This window comes from Stenella coeruleoalba (genome assembly GCF_951394435.1).
Source record: "Stenella coeruleoalba genome assembly, chromosome: 1".
NCBI classification, from domain to species: domain Eukaryota; kingdom Metazoa; phylum Chordata; class Mammalia; order Artiodactyla; family Delphinidae; genus Stenella; species Stenella coeruleoalba.
In genome coordinates, this window is record NC_137169.1 from 101,799,720 (window position 1) to 101,821,382 (window position 21,663).

Genomic DNA, 21,663 nt, shown 5'->3' on the forward strand with positions numbered 1-21,663 from the left:
AAGGCGCAGTGCAGCCAAAAATAAATAAATAAATTTATTTAAAAAAATAATTAAAAAATTAGAAAACTGAAATCTTGCTCATGTAGAGCATCATGAGTACATATTTTTCATGTACCCAGCACATTTCTCTATTAAAATGTTCACATTTGACTCTAGTTGTTCCATGAAGAAGGTGCTCTCTTACAAAACACATATACTGCCCCCACCCTACCCAATTCTCTAGGACTATTCCTGTCCTGTTGCATATTTTGGGCAAAAAGAAAGACCTCCTGGTCTCTTGCTTCCTTGCCATTCGGCCTAAAGCCAGTGAAAAGATGGCTCTTAAAGCGCATTTACTTTCCATTCTTGTCCTTGAAGCTGAGTTAAGATGGGGCTATTAAAATTTCTATAGCGAAGGGAAAAGGGAGAAAGGAAAAAAACCTGCAACAGTGGTATCAGATGGTTGCCAAGTTCAATGTGAAATTCAGAAGGAGCTTGAGAGAGTTCCCTGAAGGCCAGTGCACTTGACCTGCACCAGGACAGAAGATTCTGATGCCCCTGGAACTCTTGTGAGGAGCTTCCTTCGTCCCTCTCCCATGAGCCGAGTCTTCCCCAGAATTTTGTCCTTGGCCTTTCTTTCTAAGCTGTTTTCTCTCCAGCACAATTTTATACACTCCAGTGGCTTCAGATACGCTCATGAACTGCAAGAAACTGAGAAAAAAACCTAAAAGGTTAGCAATAGGGGATTAGTTGGAAGTAGCCTAATTGTTTAGCAGTTAAAAAAGATTTTGAAAAATTGTGCTTGATTACCAAGTACTTGCAGTATGTATAAAATACTATGTAAAGTACATATAAAAAGTATAAATACAAACTGAAAACATCCATTTTTGACCAATTTGCAGTGTATTGCTTAACAAGAATGAGGATAATTGATTGAAAATTATTGAGTAGAAAAAATAAAATACTAAAGCTATGAAAAATGTCATATTAATATATTTATTATTTATTTTTCTTATATAAATATCTTATAACAAAAGGAATTGATGTTCATTGTAAAAAAATCAAGAGCATATAGAAGTGAAATATAAATAATACATATAGTCCTACCCACGTGAACATCACCACTATAAACATATTGCTGTGTGTCCTAGAGCTTCTTCTTTGCATATCTGTTCTACAACATTCATTTATTAAATAGACCCTGCCATGTACCAGACACTGCCTTTATAGACACTTGTGATAAAAGGGTGAACATGGCAGGCCAGGGTGGGGGAAGGTCCTTGTTCTTATGGAGCTTATGTTTTAATCAGGAGAGACATAACCAATATGAGGTAATTTCAGAAAATTTTAAGTGCAGTGAAGAAATTAAACAGGGTAATAGACTAGGCAGTAAGTGCAGTGGACAGATGGTTAGAGAAAACCGAGATGTAGATGTTTGATCAAAGATGTGAATGATGAGGGAGACCTAGGCATGTGAGATTCTGAGAGAACATTCCAGTCAGATGGAATGGCAAGGACCAAGGCCCTGAGGTAGGAATGAGCTTCTCTGAGGACCTGAAAAGATGCAGTGTGGAGAGGCATGGGGAGGTTGGGATGAGATCAGATTGGAGGGGCAGAATGATATAGGGCCCATGATAGGCCAAATGAGGAATTTTGGGGTTTTTTTTTCACTCACAGTGCAGTGAGTAGCCAGTGAATGAATTAAAGAGAGAAACAATGGGATCTTGTATACAGAAAGATTACTCTGGTAGGCATGGGAAGAATGGATTATAGAGGAGCAAGAGTAGAAATTGAGGGGTCATTCAGGAGGCTGGTGTGGTTGGCCCCATGCAACCCAGAGGCAGCTTAGACCAGGTGGGAGTAGTGGAGGAGGAAAGAGGGTGCGTTTGAGCTGGATTTGGTGGGAACGTGACCTGTTAAAGAACCAGCATAAAAGGCAAGACCAAGAGGAATCAAGGGGACTTCATGGCTTGTGCTTGAAAACTGGAGGGATCACTGGAGACATTTACAAAAACGAAGTCATCACTATACACGATTTTCTAACCTGCTGAAATTTGGCTTTTACTAGTGCGAACTGAGTGGGAATAGCAGACATGAAATTAATTTAAAATAAACAGAAAAGAAATCTGAAAAATAGGCATAAATACCCAAACGCCCATAAACAGTTACACAACCACCTATGGTTCTCCAGAATTACAATGTGCAAAAGTGGTGATTTGAAGTGTTCTTTTTTTTCTAATTAAATTTTTTAACCAAATGACCTAGAGCCTTACCACACCTGTATCCTCACCTTATCCCTGTTGTCATTTCGGGGCATACATGTGCAGCTTCTTGCTGGATATTAGATACGAATGTCTCTTGGCACCTCAAATTAAACATGTTGCTTTCTTTTACCTAAAATCTCCATCCTCTTCTGGGACCTCTCTCTATAGTAATGTAATCTTTTTATTTAAAGCCATTAAACTAGAACCTTTGAATCATTTCCTCCCATCCATTATATCCAGTTGATCCCAGGTCTTTCTGAGACAGAGTTTCAACTGTGATGAGCTTAGGTATAAAGGGAAATCATTTGGTTAACACAACCAAACCACAGAAGAGCCAGGCCCTTGTGATACCTGGAACCCGGAAGTCAGATGCATCTCATTTCTGTTTCCCATCATCTCTGAGAAGCTTCCTCTGCTCAGTCAGGGATGGGGCCCAGCAGCTCTCAGGTTTCACCACCACGTCCAGTATTTAAAATCCTTGGTAGGAGCTCTGATGGTCCCAGCAAGAGGCCCATGACTGGCAGCCCTGACTTGAACCACAGGGGCAAAGTATGGGGAGGTCATCTCTCTGAAAAAGAGAAAGCGTTCTTGGAATTAGAAAGGAGTGCTAGGTAGACAGTATTTTATAATTATCGATAGAGGAGGCTAGGTAGAGGAGGCTTCCAGATGGCTTTTGGGGGGGAGGTTAGTAGATATAAGGGGCTATACCCATTTTAACAGTAGGACGATAATAACGTCCTCACATTTGTACCACATGCATTGTTTCATTTGAAACCAATAACTACCCTTTGGAGTAGATATTATTATTTCTCTTGATAAGGAAACTGAGGCTCAGAGACATTTAGTGAGTTGCCTAAAGTCACACAGCAGCATGTGGCAGAACTGGGGTCTGAACTTGGTCCCTCTGAAGTGGTCCCATCCTGTGGTCTCTGGACTTTTTGCCTACATTGTTGTCAGTGGGCACTGAGTACTCAGGACTGTTCTGAGCAATGACAGAAAGCCTTGTTCTTGGAAACCGGGTGCTATTCGGTGCACTGTAATGAACCTGTAATAGCTATTGATTATCTTAAGTTTCCAGGGAAATCACAGGGAATGGAAGTCCGCATTCCCTTACTTAGTGGACCACATGCTCTGACTGGTTTTCTGAGCACACTGAACTCGCTGTCACAGCAGCTTTCCCTTCTGCGTCCCCCTTTTCCTCACCAGGGCAGACAGCATACAAGGCATTGTTTTTGTTATAGGTTAATAATCTACGGACAAGAATAAGAGAAACATTTGTCTTACAGGATTGTTGTAGAAAGTTCTTGTAACAAGTCCTATTGCTGTGGGATGCCCACAGGAGCCTGCCGTTCCCCAGAAGGGTGGTGACGGGGAGGGGAACGGTACAGAGTGCAGGCTCTCCAGTCAGACAGACCAGGGGACAACGCCTCTTGTCTGGGCCACACACAGCCCTGTGTCTTTAGGCAGTGGCACCTAACTTCTCTGAGCTATATGGCTGTGTATGGCTAATAATGGTACCTGCATTATAGGACAATGTATGGATAAGGCTTAGTACTCGATAAATAGTAGCTATGATATAAATAAATAGCGATAGATTTAACTACTACTAATAGTAACAGGTACAGAAAGTATGTCAGAGGTATAGAATTTGCCAGTATATTGGGCAAGGCAGTGGGTTTGTACCCATTCAGCATTTATTTCAAAAACCATAGGATCCGTAACAACCCCATAGATGATGTTTTTTCTGTCAGTGTGCTGACAAAACTTCATGCTTCATAGAACTTATATTCTACTTGGGATAGACAGACAAGAAACAAATATAACTGATGGTGATATATATGATGGTGATAAATTAAGTGGAGAAGGACAATAGGGAGAACTGGGGAGAGTAGGTTGTGATTTAAGATAGGGATTTCAGGGACAGCCCCTGTGATAAAGATGCAGTCCCAGCATTTTCATAGTCTCATGCCCTAAAAACCTTCCCACCACGTAGCAAACAATATTTCCAAGCCTCAGCCACAAGTTCAGGTGGATGTCAGTACAACATCAATGCAGAAAGCACTTGGGCAGGCCCTTAAAATTCATCTTGACCACGTGTGGTTTGTATTTTTCATCTGTCCTTCCTTCTTTTCCACTAATTTCCTGGCCTCTCTTCTAGTTTTATCATCTGATCCTGCATATTTGCGTAGGTTTTTCTTTCTGCTGACATCTCACAAGGAAGGGATTGACTCCGTGACCTGGGTTGGAAATGGGGCTGCAGATGGTCCTTTCCCCAGTAACAGGTCTCTTTTCCTGAATTAGGGTCGATCGGTGGCCTCTTCTTCGCAGTCGGCATCGCCCAGTATGCCCTGTTGGGATACTTCATCCGCTCCTGGAGAACCCTAGCCATTCTGGTTAACCTGCAGGGAACAGTGGTCTTTCTCTTATCTTTGTAAGTAGTTTTTCCTCTTAGACTTTTAATTTAATAAGCAGAAGGAATGTCTTAAGAGGATGTGGGTCAATGAGCGGCGTTATTCCCTTTCAGGAGTTTGCCTGAACTGACTTTGGTGAAGAACTAAATTCCGCAAGCGCTCCAATGCTTGGCAGCTCCTGGGAAGAGAGATGCTTAATTAATTCAGAATGCAGGTATCCCTTGTTTAAAGTAACCTCTCAGTAGAGTGCATTTTAACCTTCATATTGCCAATGGAGGGTACCAATTTCTTTTTTAACCTAATGCTTCAAGCTGAAAGATCTTCAGGCTTGGTCAGATCACGTGCTAGGGGTGCGACTGAGGTATGATATTATAGAACAATCTGTGCATATTGAATATATAGTGACACCTCTTCATCCCACGGATGAGTATAATTTCAGGGCCTCTTCATGTGGACATGGGAAGATACTCAGATATGGGAGAAATCCTTAGAGTGCATGGACTCAAAGCAGTAAAAGGTTGATGCCCTGGTCAGGGCAGGGTTCTACAAAAAACTCATCCAGAGTATCACACCATGGTCCTCTAAAGGCTGTAAGATGAGCCACCAACTTAGGCCTATTTCACCAGAAGTTTTATTGTGCTTCTGAAAGGTTTTCTCCCCTCAGGTATCAGACCTCTAATTTTAATCATTAAAATCTTGAGATAAATACAGTTTTCAGCCAATGGTACCACCTGTCTTCTGTGAAGTGAGAGATACCCGTAGAATTTTCACTCAGATAGCGATTTGATATAGTAATCCTTTATTCAAGTTCTACTAACTGAGATTTGGTGGGAATTGGCCTGAAATCTGTTTTCATTCTCTCTTTGAAAGTAAGAGGATTGTTAAGTACAAAAATGAATATAGTAGAAATAGTTAATGTATATTTAGAAAGGCAAAATTTATGAAATGAATTTAGTTATGTGAAATAGAGTGACATAATTTTATTAGAAAGGAAAATTAACCATATTTTATTAGCTTGTGTATTGTAAATTTTTGGAATAAATGGGTTCCTAGTATAGTTCCTTGAATTAATAAGCATTCATATAAATATCAGTAGATCAACGAATTTTCTTTTTTTTTAACATCTTTATTGGAGTATAATTGCTTTACAATGGTGTGTTAGTTTCTGCTTTATAACAAAGTGAATCAGTCATACATATACATATGTTCCCATATCTCTTCCCTCTTGCGTCTCCCTCCCTCCCACCCTCCCTATCCCACCCCTCGAGGTGGTCACAGAGCACTGAGCTGATCTCCCTGTGCTATGCGGCTGCTTCCCACTAGCTATCTATTTTACATATGGTAGTGTATATATGTCCATGCCACTCTCTCACTTTGTCACAGCTTACCCTTCCCCCTCCCCATATCCTCAAGGCCATTCTCTAGGTCTGTGTCTTTATTCCCGTCTTACCCCTAGGTTCTTCATGACCTTTTTTTTTTTTTCTTAAATTCCATATATATGTGTTAGCATACGGTATTTGTCTTTCTCTTTCTGACTTACTTCACTCTGTATGACAGACTCTAGGTCCATCCACCTCATTACAAATAGCTCAATTTCATTTCTTTTTATGGCTGAGTAATAGTCCATTGTATGTATGTGCCACATCTTCTTTATCCATTCATCCGATGATGGACACTTAGGTTGTTTCCATCTCCGGGCTATTGTAAATAGAGCTGCAATAAACATTTTGGTACATGACTCTTTCTGAATTATAGTTTTCTCAGGGTATATGCCCAGTAGTGGGATTACTGGGTCATATGGTAGTTCTATTTGTAGTTTTTTAAGGAACCTCCATACTGTTCTCTATAGTGGCTGTACCAATTCACATTCCCACCAGCAGTGCAAGAGGGTTCCCACAGGGCTTCCCTGGTGGCGCAGTGGTTGAGAGTCTGCCTGCCGATGCAGGGGATGCGGGTTCGTGCCCCGGTCCAGGAAGATCCCACATGCCGCGGAGCGGCTGGGCCCGTGAGCCATGGCCGCTGAGCCTGCGCGTCTGGGGCCTGTGCTCCACAATGGGAGAGGCCACAACAGTGAGAGGCCCGCATACCGCAAAAAAAAAAAAAAAAGAGTGTTCCCACGAATTTTCTTTTTAAATATTTAGTAAGTCGCATACTTCTTAATCAGGCTGGCTTTCATCTCTCCTTCAGTAGCAGAGTGACTTCACTGGATGATCCGAGCCATTCCACTTTTCATTTTCAGAATGTGTCGTCTGTCTGTTACTGCTTGGTGCTAGGTGGGGACATTGACTCGCTGGGAAATTAATTCAGGTCATGAAAAACAGAAAGCAGAGAAAAGAGCATGTGAAATCACAATGTATGTGTGTTCCATTAGGCCTAGAAAGTAAGGCTTGCTGCGGCCGGCCTCCAGTTTCCCTCCCACCCCACCTCACACACGCTGCTCCAGGCGCACTAAGCTGCTCTCTGTTCCAGTTTACAGCTTAGGCTTGTCGGCCTCCGTGTGTCCTACTCAGTGCTTTTGCCGGCTGCTTCAACGCCCTCCTCCCCATCTCTCTTCTTTATTAGTTAATAGCGTTCCCAGTTTGCTCAAATGCCACCCCCTCCGCACTTTTCCAGGTCAGACCTCCAGTCATTCGCTTTCTTTTCTTAATTCTGCAGCACTAAACTGGCACCCTTCAAGTGGCCCCTTATCTCTGCCTCACCCAGAGCCTGTCCTCTTTATAAAGCAGGAGCTCTCTGATAGCACAGGCTCTTTGCTCAGCTGCATTTCCCCCAGCTCCAGAGCTCTGGGCCTTCCTCCACACAGGAGACGCCTCGTATCCATTGGGCAGATGTTGGCACGAAAAGCCTTTGGAATTAGCCTGCGTTAGCCATCAGCAACATCAGAAAAAGTCATGTTATTTTAGAGACATACCTTGTTTGTTTTACTAGAGACATTATGACTTAGCTTAAAAATTCCTTATTTTCTCAGTACTTGAATTTGGATAGTTTTACTTTAGAAACCAGTGCCCCCTTAATTTACAAAGGTTTTCCACCTTTAAAGAAATTCACAGGACATTTTCGAGCAGAGGCCTCATTGTTAAATTAGCACTGTAGCTTCTGAAGGTGAGTACAGCACCATGTAGCCGGCAGCATGTTCAAGGGCCTGCTTCTTCTTTTAAAAACATGTCTTACTGTTTTGCACGTGCAGTCAGCGTGTGTTAGAACTCATATTCCCAAATCTGTCCAACTAGGTGAGGCTTCGTTACTGAGAAGCTTGTAGGCTTCTCAAAATGTGGAGAAATATCAGGTCCTAAGTTTACCTAATCCAGATAAACCCTTTCCCAAGTAGAAATCGTTTTATTAACTCAGAGTCAGATTTCCAAAACCTGAATATCTCTCAAATATCATCGTTAAACATGATTTATATAGTTTTAAAAGTAATTTTTATTGCTATAAACAATTCTGAAAACACAGAGAAGCTTAATAGGAAGGGGGAAAATGACTTAAATTATTCAGAGATAATAATGACTTCCTATATTTTGACTCTTTCCTTGTTGGTCCTTTTTCACTCCTCTTAGGGCTCCTCAGCTTTCACTTTTACTATCATAGACTTTCTAGCATTTCACTTATATTTCTATCCCAAGTATACTCTCTCTATTCACGCCACTAGTCTTATATTCTTTTTTTTTGTATTTAGACTTGATCAGGTAGTCTTACATAGGTACCTCACATATGGGCTGGTGGACAGGGCCAGTGGATCCAGTGATGATCGGCAGACATCCAACAAAACAATATTTTACTTGATTATTCACTTGTGTATTAGTAACAATCATCAGATAGCAATGAAAAAGTAAATAAAAGAATTTTTCAGGATGTTGTAGAGGCCTTTGTTCCTGCTTTTGTTGACAACCAAATGTTGTACATGAATAATCTCTCCCCAGTAGCAGGACTCCTGGGAAAATGCCTGCTTTTTTGTTTCCGTGTCTTTCCTCTCAGCACCTATTACATTGCTCCATACAAAATGAAAGTGTTCAGTAAATGGTTATTGATGAACTGGCTGTCCGTGAAGTTCCAAATCCTGTTGTGTTTGTTGCCAACACTATCCTTACTGAAAGGCATGGGGAGTTCTGAAAGGCACCTTAAATAGACTTTTTTAGTATTATTCATGCAAGTTTCATTTTAGGAAAATAATATCAGATTAGATCAAAAGGTACTTGATGTTGTGTTTTGTAAACAAGGCTTCCATGTTCCTGCCACCCTTTGGTTTTTGAAAAGTCCTCTAAAAGTATGCAGAACTGTGAAGAGGAGAAAAGATACGTAATATCTAAGTCTTGAAACTGTTGAAAGGTATCAGTGGCAATAGAAATGTTCAGTACTTTGTAGCTATAGTAAGAAGTAACTGTTGTTTTGGAACTGGAGTAGTTAACCAGAAAATAAACTTTTATTCTTTTTTTTTTGCGGTATGCGGGCCTCTCACTGCTGTGGCCTCTCCCATTGCGGAATACAGGCTCCGGACGCGCAGGCTCAGTGGCCATGGCTCACGGGCCCAGCCACTCCGTGGCACGTGGGATTTTCCCGGACCAGGGCATGAACCCGTGTCCCCTGCATCGGCAGGCGGACTCTCAACCACTGCGCCACCAGGGAAGCCCCTGATTGGAGTATTTTAAAGCTTTAAAGCTCAAAAGTAGTTAAGATGTGATAAACCCTTTTTCATTTTTATGTGTAGCCTTAAAATAATCTCTACCTTTTTAATAACATATCACTGTGTTGAAAACACTTAAAAATTCTTTTCTGATGGATAAGAGAGATTTTAATCTTCTTTGTGAGGCTTTTTCAGAACTTTAAAAACCCACTCTACAGTATTATTCTGACAACACTTGGCTGTGATTTAGAGCCATATCTCTGACACATGCTTTCTGAAGAATTACTCAGTACTGTAAACTTAACTTGCCATTCATCTATTAACATTTACCTAAAAGTAAATGCATGCTGTTTACTTTTTTACTGCAATTTTGGGAGTGTGTTTTTGGTTTCCATTCGTAAAGGAGGCCATCATTTAATGATGGCAGCTGTTGACAGCAGCCCTCTCTCTCTTCCACGTGTCATTGGGAGAGTCAAGCTTTAGACCTAACGTGGAATCTGGTTGTGGTTTGGGGACCACGTACGGCGTGGGTGATTTGTCTCCTTCTGGTGCACCTGTACCTATACGAATATACAGCCTTTGATGACATCTCTTTCAGATTCATTCCTGAATCACCTCGTTGGTTATACTCCCAGGGTCGACTGCGTGAGGCTGAAGCCGCGCTGCACCTCATCGCCAAGAGGAACCGCCAGCTCAAGTGTACCTTCTCACTAACACACCCGGACAACAGGAGCTGCAGGGAGACGGGAAGTGTCCTGGACCTGTTCCGCTACCGGGTCCTCTTGGGGCATACTCTGACCCTGATGTTCATCTGGTAATTCTCTCTAAGGGCTCTTCTGTTGACCTGCAGCTCAGGTTATTGATAGTCAGTTATTTCTTCAGGGTTACAGAAAATTTCACTCTTTTGTTCAGCCTGAAGTTGTTTTCAGAGAAATAAGCCTCCCCCCATCCCCCAGCTTAGGTGTTGTGCTCACCTGTGCTTTCTCAGCATCCTCCCCTTCAAGGAGGAAATGATGGTGCCTGGCGGCAGGTTTACTGAACTTGTAGAAGTAGGTGTCAGAGCACATCTTTGCTTATGAGGTATTTAATGTAAATTTTTAGGTCCCCCTTCCTCACTCCAAAAAAAAGAAAGCAAGGAAGCACACCAGAGACAGAAGACTTTCTAAGGGGGACTTGGAGGCACCTCCCCTTGGTTTTGGCCTCAGGCACTTAGATAGCACGTTCTAATGGCAACCCCACTCACTCAGTCAACAGGTGGGCTGAACGTTTGCCTCGAGGGAATGAGATCCTTGGAGTGTGAGGTGACAGCCTCAAAGCCACATGTGCAAGTCAGTGAATGAACGGATTAGTCCTCTCTGAACCTGAGTTTCTAGTTTGGCTAATTCTGACCTGCCCTCAAAATGTTCTCTGCATTAATGTAAATCGCACTGAATGGTTCAAGATTGTGCCGTTTAAAGAATTAAATTGTGGAAAGGGGAGCAATGGATGGTTCATACATAGAATTTGTGGAGTACCATAGGTTTTAATATTATTCATTCTGTTAAAGTGCCGTAAATGTAACTTGGTCCAGGATTGGACACGAACATCATATTTACTGGCCTAGAGGACTGTTGTGCTATGGTTTGCCTGTATTTGGCAAGAAGCCTGCATAGAATCCTATATTTTTCACTTGGGAAAAGAGGAGAGTCATTTTATATCAAATTAATTGTATATATAAAGCTAAAAGGAACAGTATATTGAGAATAAGAAGCTGCCAAGATAGTTTTCTATATCTTGATTCTCTTTTCCCACTCGACCAAACCCTGGCTACCACCTGTATGATTAGGGGCCAGGTCACATCAGCTGCCACTGTCCCCACTGAGCCAGCCTAGTGCTGGAATATCACAGATGCATAAGAAATGTTGAATGAAGGACACAAGTTCGGAGGCATGGAGATTAAGGGAGCCTTTATTTATTTATTTAAAATTTTTATTGGAGTATAGTTGATCTACAATGTTGTGTTAATTTCAGGTGTACAGCAAAGTGAACCAGTCATACGTATACATATATCCACTCTTTTTTAGATTTTTTTCCCATATAGGCCATTACAGAGTATTGAGTAGAGTTCCCTGTGCTATACAGTTAGGTCCTTATTAGTTATCTGTTTTATATATAGTAATGTGTATGTGTCAATAACAATCTCCAATTTATCCCTCTCCCCGCCTTGCCCCCAGTAACCGTAAGTTTATTTTCCATATTTGTAACTGTTTTTCTGTTTTGTAGATAAGTTCATTTGTACCCTTTTGTTTTAGATTCCACATATAAACGACATCATATATTTATCTTTCTCTGTCTGACTCACTTCACTCAGTATGACAATCTCTAGGTCCATCCATGTTGCTGCAAATGGCATTATTTCATGTTTTTTTAAAGCCAAACCTGACAATACAGCGTAGGAGCTACTAAGGAAATCCTTACAAAGTATGTTCAGGTACTTAAGGCTCCATAAAACTGCATTTGCATGTCAAGTAGACAGTCAAACCCTCTGCCTTGAAGGAAGTATCTACTTTCTTAGGGATTATTTACTTCTTGTTTTTAAGTTTTTGTTTTTTCCAGGAATGTTAACTTTGGGGTTCTGGCCTTCAGGGGATAAAAAACAGACAGACAGAAAAACAAACTAGACTTAGAGCTAGGGAGAATGTTTATGTTTATTTTATGTCTTACACGGCCAAAGGAGCTGTTCTCAAATAAACTTCTTCCCCCGGGCTCAGAATGTTAAAATACATGATAACTGAGACAGTGTCATTCCACATACTGCCGTTCTTTTTGAAGATGCTATAAAATTCTAAAATCTTTTCTGTGGATCTGTCATTGAAGAAAACCTTAACTGGGGAGTAAAATTATACCTCTGTGCTTAACATCTGTTCCTTTGGTTATTTCCCACAGTAGTGCCTTTTTAAATAGTTCTTTGATGCCCTAAATATACTGCTAAATATTACACAAGCATTTTAAATTTTGTTTGGGGCCCATAAACAGGATTGAAATGATTTGAATAGCTGTAATTATGCATCCCAACGACCAACTCTACCAGCAAAGAAATCTGCAAACGGAGTCTGAGACCATAGGCCTTCCTTGCCCATGTTCTCCCCATTTTCTCTCACCACCAGCTGGTAACTCAATTCCTCTAGTGTCTTGAACTGGCTCTGTTTATTTGTGCCCTACTTGCTACCTTCACAACTTAGTTTAAATATGTATGTGTGTTTCCATTGCTGGAATACTTCACTGGGATTTCTATTTTAAATGCAGAATAGATACACACTAACACATACAGCACATTAGGAATAGCGTTATGTAAGGCGGGGGGGGGGGGTCTCTACTGCAGATGGAAAGGATTTTTTAAGTATTTCAGGAAAATATTTTAAGTTGTCTAGCCTGCTGCTTACAGGCAAAGTGCTCGGGGACAGGGAAAACAGAAAATTCAGTGTCACCTTGCATCGTTACCCGTGACGTCCCAGCTATGACTCTGCTCATCATCCTCAGCGTATGAATGACAGCTCCACCCAGGAAGAAGTAATGGGAAGTAACTGCTGCCTGGGCTAATTTGCCAGAGAGGGATGAGTCACTAAGCAGGCCAGCTCCAGGAGTCCGTCGTCCCTCCCCATCCCTCTCCTTGGTTCCTGTGGTCCATTCTTACTAGCCCAGAGCATTTGGCCCATTTTGCTGTTCTGTCAGAGACGGAAAGAAAGCTTTCCCTTTCCTGTTGGTCTCATCATAGCTGCAGCTCGTTGGACTTTTTCTAAGGAAAAGAGAAGCAAATGGGAATTTCCTCATAATAAACACTTGTCAAAATGAATTGTAAAAACATAAAAACTAATGAACTTCCGAAGCCCAGGTCTTTTACTATTTGTATAGAAATTTATGGTTTACAAAGGGGGAAAAGGAGGGGGTGTGGGATGAATTGGGAGATTGGGATTGGCATATATACACTATTGATCTATGTATAAAATAGATAATTGATGAGAACCTACTGTATAGAACGGGGAACTCTACTCAATGCTCTGTGGTGACCTAAATGGGAAGGAAATCCAAATAAGAGGGGATATATGTATATGTATAGTTGATTCCCTTTGCTGTACAGCAGAAACTAATATAACATTGTAAAGCAACTGTACTGCAATAAAAATTAATTTAAAAAATTTATGGTTTACAAAATGTATTTGTATATTAACAAAGCCTAGTCAGGGTTTATTTTCGTTCTAGTTTGTTTTATTTTTAATACTGCAATTTCCTAGGCACAAAAGGTTTTGCTTTCTTTCTGTGGTTTCAGTTACCCAAGGTCAATTGCAGTCTGAAAATATTACACGGAAAATTCCAGAAAGAAACAACTCATAAGTTTTAAATTGCAGGTCATTCTGAGTAGCGTGATGAAATCTCGCACCCTCCCACTGCATCCCACGTGGGACCTGAATCATCCCTTTGTCCAGCATATCCTGCCCATTAGCCACTTAGTCACAGTCTTTCTTATCAGATCGACTATCCGGTATGGCAGTGCTTGTGTTCAAGTCACTCTTATTTTACTTAATAATGGCCCCAAAGCACGAGAGTAGTCATGCCAGCAATTCGGATGTTCTCTTACTGGGCCTAATTTATAAATTAAACCTTATCATAGGTGTATGGCTAGGAAAAAACATAGTATATATCGGGTTCGGTACTATCTGAGGTTTCAGGCATCCACTGGGAGTCTTGGAACGTATCCCCAGCGGATAAGCAGGGGCTACTGTAGTCCCTTCACTCTGGAAGAAGTTCCTATTATTCCGGATGGCCCTTGCTCCAGCGTAGCTCCTGGGCTGCGGGACGTGGGCTCTGTGCCTGGCACAATGCCTGCCTCCTAGGAGGCGCCCCCTCAGTGTTTCGGCGGTGGCGTACAGAAATAGATGCAGGGCTTGGATCATCCTAGAGGAGCCTGCCTCTACCATGGCCCTCGTCCTCTCTTTCCTGTTCTGGGCGTCTATAGCATATGCACTTGCTGAGTGCCAGGAGGGGTTGAGAACCTGGTCAGGGGTTAGAGTCCCTGTCACCCTGGCCTGCAGGCCACCCGCTGGTAACCCAGGCACTAATCAGCATCTGTTCTCAGCACCATCCTCTGTTGGCTTTCTCTCTGGGAGTTCTTTATTCTAGAGTCATTTCGATAATATCACAATTGCCTAGGGCAAGTGTTCTATAAGTTGTTGAATTAAATACAGTAAGAATAGAGTCACTGTCTTCATTTAAATGCAGAAAAGTGTGACGAAAGCACAAGCGATGTCTCCTCTGTCAGGAGCTGGCCACACCTTTGCTTTATAGAGCATCTGGATGTAGCTCAAGTCATTTCCAAGGCCCCTTTACTTTTTATTTTGTCCTAGTATAGAAATTATATTAGGATAGAAAGCTTAGTGGGAGAGTCAGGCTTACTGCTTGAGCCGGATGGCATTATTGAACCAGGATTTGACTCTTCTCTGGTAGATTCTTATCGGCTTTTTCATTGTCTTTCTTGTTTTTCACCCCCAATTGCAGGTTTGTGTGCAGCTTGGTGTATTATGGCCTAACTCTCAGTGCAGGTGATCTAGGTGGAAATATTTATGCCAACTTGGCCCTGTCTGGCCTCATAGAGATTCCATCTTACCCTATCTGCATCTACTTGATTAACCAAAAATGGTGAGTATGGGTGGATATGAAGTGCACCATGTAGAGGACACACACACACTAACATACATAAATATCTTTGTCCATATGCAGAATCCGCTAAGTACTCCATGGTGATTAGAATTCTTTTCAGACCAAACACAGTGAGAATTCATTTTTTAGTGTTATTTCTTGGGCTTCAAGTTTATGAGTTATTATGTAGGTTTTTTTTAATTGAAGCATAGTTGATTCACCATGTGTTAGTTTCTGGTATACAGCAAAATGATTCAGTTATACATATACATATTCTTTTTCATAATGTCTTCCATTATAGTTTATTGCAAGATACTGAATGTAGTTCCCTGTGCTGTACAGTAGGACCTTGTTGTTTATCTATTTTATCTACAGTAGTTTATATCTGCTAATCCCAAACTCCTAATTTATCCCTCCCTGCCCTTCCCCTTTGGTAACCATAAGTTTGTTTTCTATGTCTGTGAGTCTGTTTCTGTTTTGTAGATAAGTTCATTTGTGTCATATTTTAGATTCCATATATAAGTGATATGATATTTGTATTTCTCTGTCTGACTTACTCAGTGCGATAGTCCATTCATGTTGCTGCAAATGGCATCATTTCATTCTTTTTTATGACTGAGTAATACTCCATCATATATATATATACCACATCTTCTTTATCCATTCATCTGTTGATGGGCATCTAGGTTGCTTTCATGTCTTGGCTATTGTAAATAGTGTTGCTATGAATATTGAGGTGTGTGTGTCTTTTCGAATTAGAGTTTTCTCCAGATATATGTTGAGGAGTCAGATTACTGGGTCATATTGTAGCTCTATTTTTAGTTTTTTTAAGGAACCTCCATACTGTTTTCCATAGTGGTTGCACCAATATACATTCCCACCAACAGCGTAGGAGGGTTCCCTTTTCCTCACACCCTCTCCAGCATATATTGTTTGTAGACTTTTTGATGATGGCCATTCTGACCAGTATGAGGTGATGCCTCATTGTTGTTTTGATTTGCATTTCTCTAATAATTAGTGATGTTGAACATCTTTTCACGTGCTTATTGGCCATCTGTACGTCGTCTTTGGAGAAATGTCTATTTAGGTCTTCATAGGTTTTTAACCCAATATTAAGACATTACCACCCAACTGTTTTTGAGCAGCCTGTGTGTGATTTGTTCGTCCCAACATGTGGGAATATTGACTCGATGTAGGTAGAGCTCCATGACCCAATCACTATCATTTAGAAGCTCTCACACAAGACAAAGAGCTGGAGGAACGAAAAAGACTTTTCTTTCCTCTTAAGATCCCCTGGACTTTGTTGAGAGGAAGAAGAGATCCTGCTTTTGCTGTTCATTGTCAGTGGGCCCAGTTTTGAAATATTTTTTTTAAGATCTTTTATAGAGCGCCCTTTCCTCAGCTTTCTCAGATTCCTTCTGTTATTGAACCCCTGACCAGGGCAACTGAAAATTGTGAGCTAGGAATCAGTTGGATTTTGCCATTTCTCATTCTCCAGAAATCATCATTTTTACCAAAAACAGCATTCCTTTAGCGTTGCACTGGCTGCTGTCGTCATGGATATTGCGGTCAGCGCATTTTAAAGGGCAGTTTTGGATTCTGTTCAGTTGAAGGGCTTTTCTCTGGGGGGTGGCCCCAGTTGCCTCTGCTGACCCCTCTGTTAGTGACTGAGTGTGCTCTCATCATGGTCCAAGGGCTGAGCCAGGCAGAGTATTCAGAAATCTGTTCCCACCATCCCCGGTGTGCTTCCTGTTACAGCTTCCTGTGCCCCCCTCTGATGACCATGGACAGTGTTACAAGGACACAGTCGATGGGGGTGTGTGTCCTAGGTGTCTTTGCATCCCTAGTGCCTGCCTAGAATGATGCCTGTCACTTGAAAGGCATTCAATACTGACTGTTAAATTAAGCACAATAACCTGGAGACGTGAGTCCTTCCCTGTCTCCCAGCCATCCGCACCAGAGTCAGGATTAAAATCTGAAGCAGAGGGAAGGAACACCACCTTGGGGATCAGGCAGCCTCGTGTTAGTTTTATAACTTTGAGAAGTTACCTTGCTAAACCTCCATGTAGTTATCCTTAAACCAGGGATTATAAAATTGCCCTGGAAAAATTGTTATAAAAATTACAATAACATTGAAGCTCCTAACAGAGGACCTAGCACATTGCCAGCTCCTAGTAAAGGAAGGCTTATTAATGTTCATATCTTTCTTCTAAGTCTCGAGCTCTTATTTGAAAATTATTTCTCCCAAGAAAGTGTGCAATAAATTTCACTTAATTCTGACATACTAACTAGAGTTTCTTTCTGTTTGTCTTTTTAAGAGAGAGAGAGGTGTGTTTAAAATTTTAACTGCTTAAGATACAAGTAACCAGAAAATGAAATGAGCTGGAAGTCTCCATTCTCCATGTCTCAGTGTTATTCTCTAGAAGATGGAGAATATAACAGCATATGCCTTACAGGTTTATTATTAGCATTAAGTAAGATAACATAGAAAGCATTTCGGCACAGAAAGTGCCTGAAACATAGTAAGCACTCACAGAAATAGATGGAATGATTCCCTATTCTTTTCCTGCACACATGATTTAAACCCGCCGTCCAGCAAGTTTTCCTTGGCTTTGTGATGGTTACTTATTTTATGTCCTGGTCAGTCATATGTGCCACCCACTCCTTAAGAAAAGATGAACATATAATGAAAGTGAGGACATGTAAAAAGGAAGGTTAGGGGGATGAAGCAGATGAATGTATAAGATTCTCAAGGGAAATGTGAATTTCTTTGTATTGTTTAGGTTTGGTCGGAAGCGGACATTAGCAACATTTCTGTGCCTAGGAGGACTGGCTTGTCTTATTGTCATGTTTCTTCCAGAAAAGAAAGGTATGCCTTTCCAATTTCTACATGAGGGTTTTGAATAGCACTTGTATTACAATGAATCTCAATATAGTGGAGCGATCACCATATGCCGTGCTTCATTTCTGTGGTTGCATATTATTTAGCAATGGTGTGGGGTATAATGGGCCAGATTCTTTCCATTGCCTAAACTATTCTCCGGGTGAATAATGTGCTTAGAGGTGCACTATTAATTCTTTCAGGCGATTAAGCTACCATCTGGGGTGTCTGGACTGCAGTACTGGTGATGTTGGAGTTGTTTATTTGATGATGATGTGGGCCATTTAGTTCTGCACAGAAGGAGCCTCTGTCCAAGGCTGCAGATTGCCCTCCTCATTCCAGCCAGTTACGAGACTGGAGATGAGAGGCACTGGTTCTCCACGGTGGCTTCGGCACCCCTCATTGTCTCCATCAATACTCCCAAGGCACCCTGATAATAACAACAGCACGATAAGAATAATAGTCACTGTTGGTGACAATTGACCTTCTCTCATTCTTATAGAAAGTGTGAATGAAACATCCTTAGGAAGCTTGCTATTTTTATATTTGTAGCTTTGCTATGTAAACACAGCTTTAAAAACAGGTCCCTTTGGCATCCATATCTAACACGACTTCTGCCCCTCTCTAGGGATTCTATACATAGTGCTGGTCCTCAACCTCTTTTCCGCACTAGCACACCTGAGACATGCCCTCTATTACATCAAAAACTGTGGTTTTAGCAGTGATTTTCGACCATAAGAAGTGGGTCATAACAAACTCTCTGCTGCTAGGGAATAGGGTACAATGAAAGCCCTGTTTTGGGGACTTTGGGATTTTGACAGGGTTCCACCATGGAGCTTGTTCTTCAGGTGGGAATCATTGTGAAATGGTTTAACATAAGTTTTTCTTTTTTGGCCGCACCGTGCGGCCTGTGGGATCTTAGTTCCCCGACCTGGGATTGAACCCGGGCCCCGGCAGTGAGAGCTCCGAGTCCTAACCACTGGACCACCAGGGAACTCCCTAACAAAGTTTCGATAACGACTAGAAATGCAGCTGATGAATTCATTTCCCGTCGGAGCATACATGTATTAAGTGCTCCTTTGGTGATCCCTTCTCCTTAAGGGTCAGGTGTACCAGCATCTCACTGAAAACTCCAAGGCCACGTGTCCTAGTTATGCAGCCCTCCAGTATATCTGCTGTGCTGCTAGCTGCCACCTGGAGTTCTGTGCCTTAAATCCAGAGCACTGTTGGTTCACTAGTTAGGATTTTACTCAATATTTAGAACAGCCTTGGGGACTCCCCTGGTGGTGCAGTGGTTAAGAATCCGCCTGCCAATTCAGGGGATATGGGTTCGAGCCCTGGTCCGGGAAGATCCCACATGCCGTGGGGCAACTAAGCCTGTGAGCCACAACTGCTGAGCCCACGTGCCACAACTACTGAAGCCTGTGCACCTAGAGCCTGTGCTGCACAACAAGAGAAGCCACCACAATGAGAAGGCCGTGCACCACAACGAAGAGTAGCCCCCGCTCACCGCAACTAGAGAAAGCCCGCGCGCAGCAACGAAGACCCTATGCAGCCAAAAATAAATTAATTAATTAATTTAAAAAAAAGAACAGCCTTACACTGATTTTCACGGAATCCTGGAAACTAAAGAATTCAGTAAGTTTGCCATCGAGGCTTCCCTGGTGCTGCAGTGCTTGTAAACCACATACACAGCCCCTCTCCTTGGACACGCGTGGGCACAGTAGCATTCAGTATTGGTAGCCTAGCATGGTGGGTACTGCCCAATGAAGAGTGTACTATATGTTTTCTTTACTATAGGCCATACTTGTACAGACATGTATATATATTTATATAAGATCTACCTATCCTAGAATGGAACGTTTGAGGGAAAATAAAATGGAAGGCCAAAAAAAAAAAAAGGTAACACTTCCAGTTGAGAGCCAAGATTGTAACCTGAGAGTAGCCAGGAGCTTCCTATCAGTAACCATGTTTTCAATAAATACTCTTTCATGTACAAAAAAAAAAAAGTCTTAGTTTTAAGAAAGTTCCTACCTGTGCTAGTGCCAACAAAAGGAGAAACTCCTCAGCTGTTGCCCTGCCATGGGCTTGTAGAACTAAGTGCCCAGTTCTGTTTGTCTGGGACAAGACATTAATGGGCTTCAAATCACTGCAACTTTCAGTTCAGCAGATTCTGTTTCTCGTAGACAACCTAGAAATTCAGTTGTTTTCTACCTGTAATATCCAGTGGTCTATTTATTACTCTATAGAGAGAAACTTTTCCTTGTTCCTCTAAATGCCCCTGTAAGCTGTCACACCTCGGCAAGCCAGGCCGATTCATGCCTTTCCTCGCTCCCACGTGTCTGTACTCCAGGTAACCCACACCCTGGGCCTCTGCACACAGCCCTTTCTACACAAACTCAAAGGGAAAGCAGATTCGTGGTCTCCCGTCTAGACCGGTCACGACACTGTGCTCACTTCCAGTCTGTCCTAAGCGAGCAGCTGAGCCCCTCGTGGATCACGCCCTTGGTGCACACCGAGTCACAAACACAGCACATCTGTCTTACACACCCACAGATGCACCCCGGGAACAGGATTCCTGTCATACTTAGAAAAGTGGATGTAGTCTATTTTTGAAGATTTCCAGAGAAAGAAGTTCCATAATGTTCCTTAGCAAGTAGTTTCTATTTTTAATAGCCACGCAAAGGTTAGAATGAGCCTCTTCCACTACAGCTGAGCCCATTTCCTTTCATTTTATTCATCACTAGAGATAGAGAACAGATGGTCACCCCTCTTTTGCATAATCCTTTCTCTCTTTGCAGGGACTCATCTAGCTATTCCTGAATCTTCGCTACTTTGAGCTAAAAGTATTTATTCTTTAAACTTTCTTTGAACCTTTCATATTTACTCTTCAAAATATTTTGATAGCTTTCTTTTAAATCTCAATTTTTTCAAAGTGCCGAGGTTTAGGCTACCTGTTGTGAAAGTTCTGATAAATATATATTAAGAAAGAGGCCTAGCAGTTTGAAAACATCTGTTACCATCTTATGTGAGCTTGGTGACCACTCATTTTCTCACTGCTTTTTATGCTCATTTGCCCTCACTTTTTCCCACCAAACATTCATTTGCTCTCTCTGTCAACTTAGGTTGCCCTCTACATACCAACTCTTTTTTTCACATCTACGTATGACTGTGATGCTCAGTGTCTGAAACACAGACATAGGTATACCTCTATAAGAGACAGGCAGTAAGCTAGAAAATAGATTGTTTGGCATTCCTTAGCCTATGGTTGATAATTATTGGACAAAAGTGTCCTATTCAATACATATTTGCACCCTGGTTGGCCTCCAAGTAAATGTTCTCCCCTGGGGGCAATGTTACCAAGTGGCCACTAATTTCTTCCACAGATTGGTCCTCATACATTTTACCTGATCTCTATCCTTGCTTCAAGGGTTCTAATTAAGCTGTAATACTGGCGACCATTTATTTTTTTAATATTTATTTTATTTATTATTTATTTGGTTGTGCCGGGTCTTAGTTGTGGCAGGCAGGCTCTTTAGTTGTGGCATGAGAACTCTTAGTTGTGGCATGCATGTGGGATCTAGTTCCCTGACCAGGGATCGAACCCGGGCCCCCTGCATTGGGAGTGAGGAGTCTTAGCCACAGTGCCACCAGGGAAGTCCCCTGGCGACCACTTATTAAGTGTTAACTATGTGCTGGTTTCTCTTCATACATAGAGGTATTACCTCTTATCCCCATTTCCTAAGGAAACTAAAGCTCAGGTAGGTCAAGCAACTTGTCCAAGGTTGCACAGCAAGTAAGCAGCACACCTGGGATTCAGATCCCACGTCTCTC

At 41.8% G+C, this 21,663-nt stretch overlaps 1 protein-coding gene across 9 annotated transcripts in view; it reads left to right on the forward strand.

The window, feature by feature from the left end:
* Positions 1-21,663, forward strand: part of SLC22A15 (solute carrier family 22 member 15) — a 177,311-nt gene that overhangs the window by 103,232 nt on the left and 52,416 nt on the right. For 8 of the 9 annotated variants that reach the window (XR_013828315.1, XR_013828316.1, XR_013828317.1 and 5 more), the window contains exons 5-8: positions 4,545-4,674; positions 9,874-10,089; positions 14,808-14,948; positions 17,732-17,817. Coding sequence is in view for 5 of the 9 variants with exons in the window: in XM_079921422.1 (XP_079777548.1) it covers positions 4,545-4,674; positions 9,874-10,089; positions 14,808-14,948; positions 17,732-17,817 (573 nt within the window). In the remaining 4 variants the exon portion in view is untranslated. The remainder of the gene's footprint in view (positions 1-4,544; positions 4,675-9,873; positions 10,090-14,807; positions 14,949-17,731; positions 17,818-21,663) is intronic. The other variant, XM_079921420.1, reaches the window with a different exon arrangement.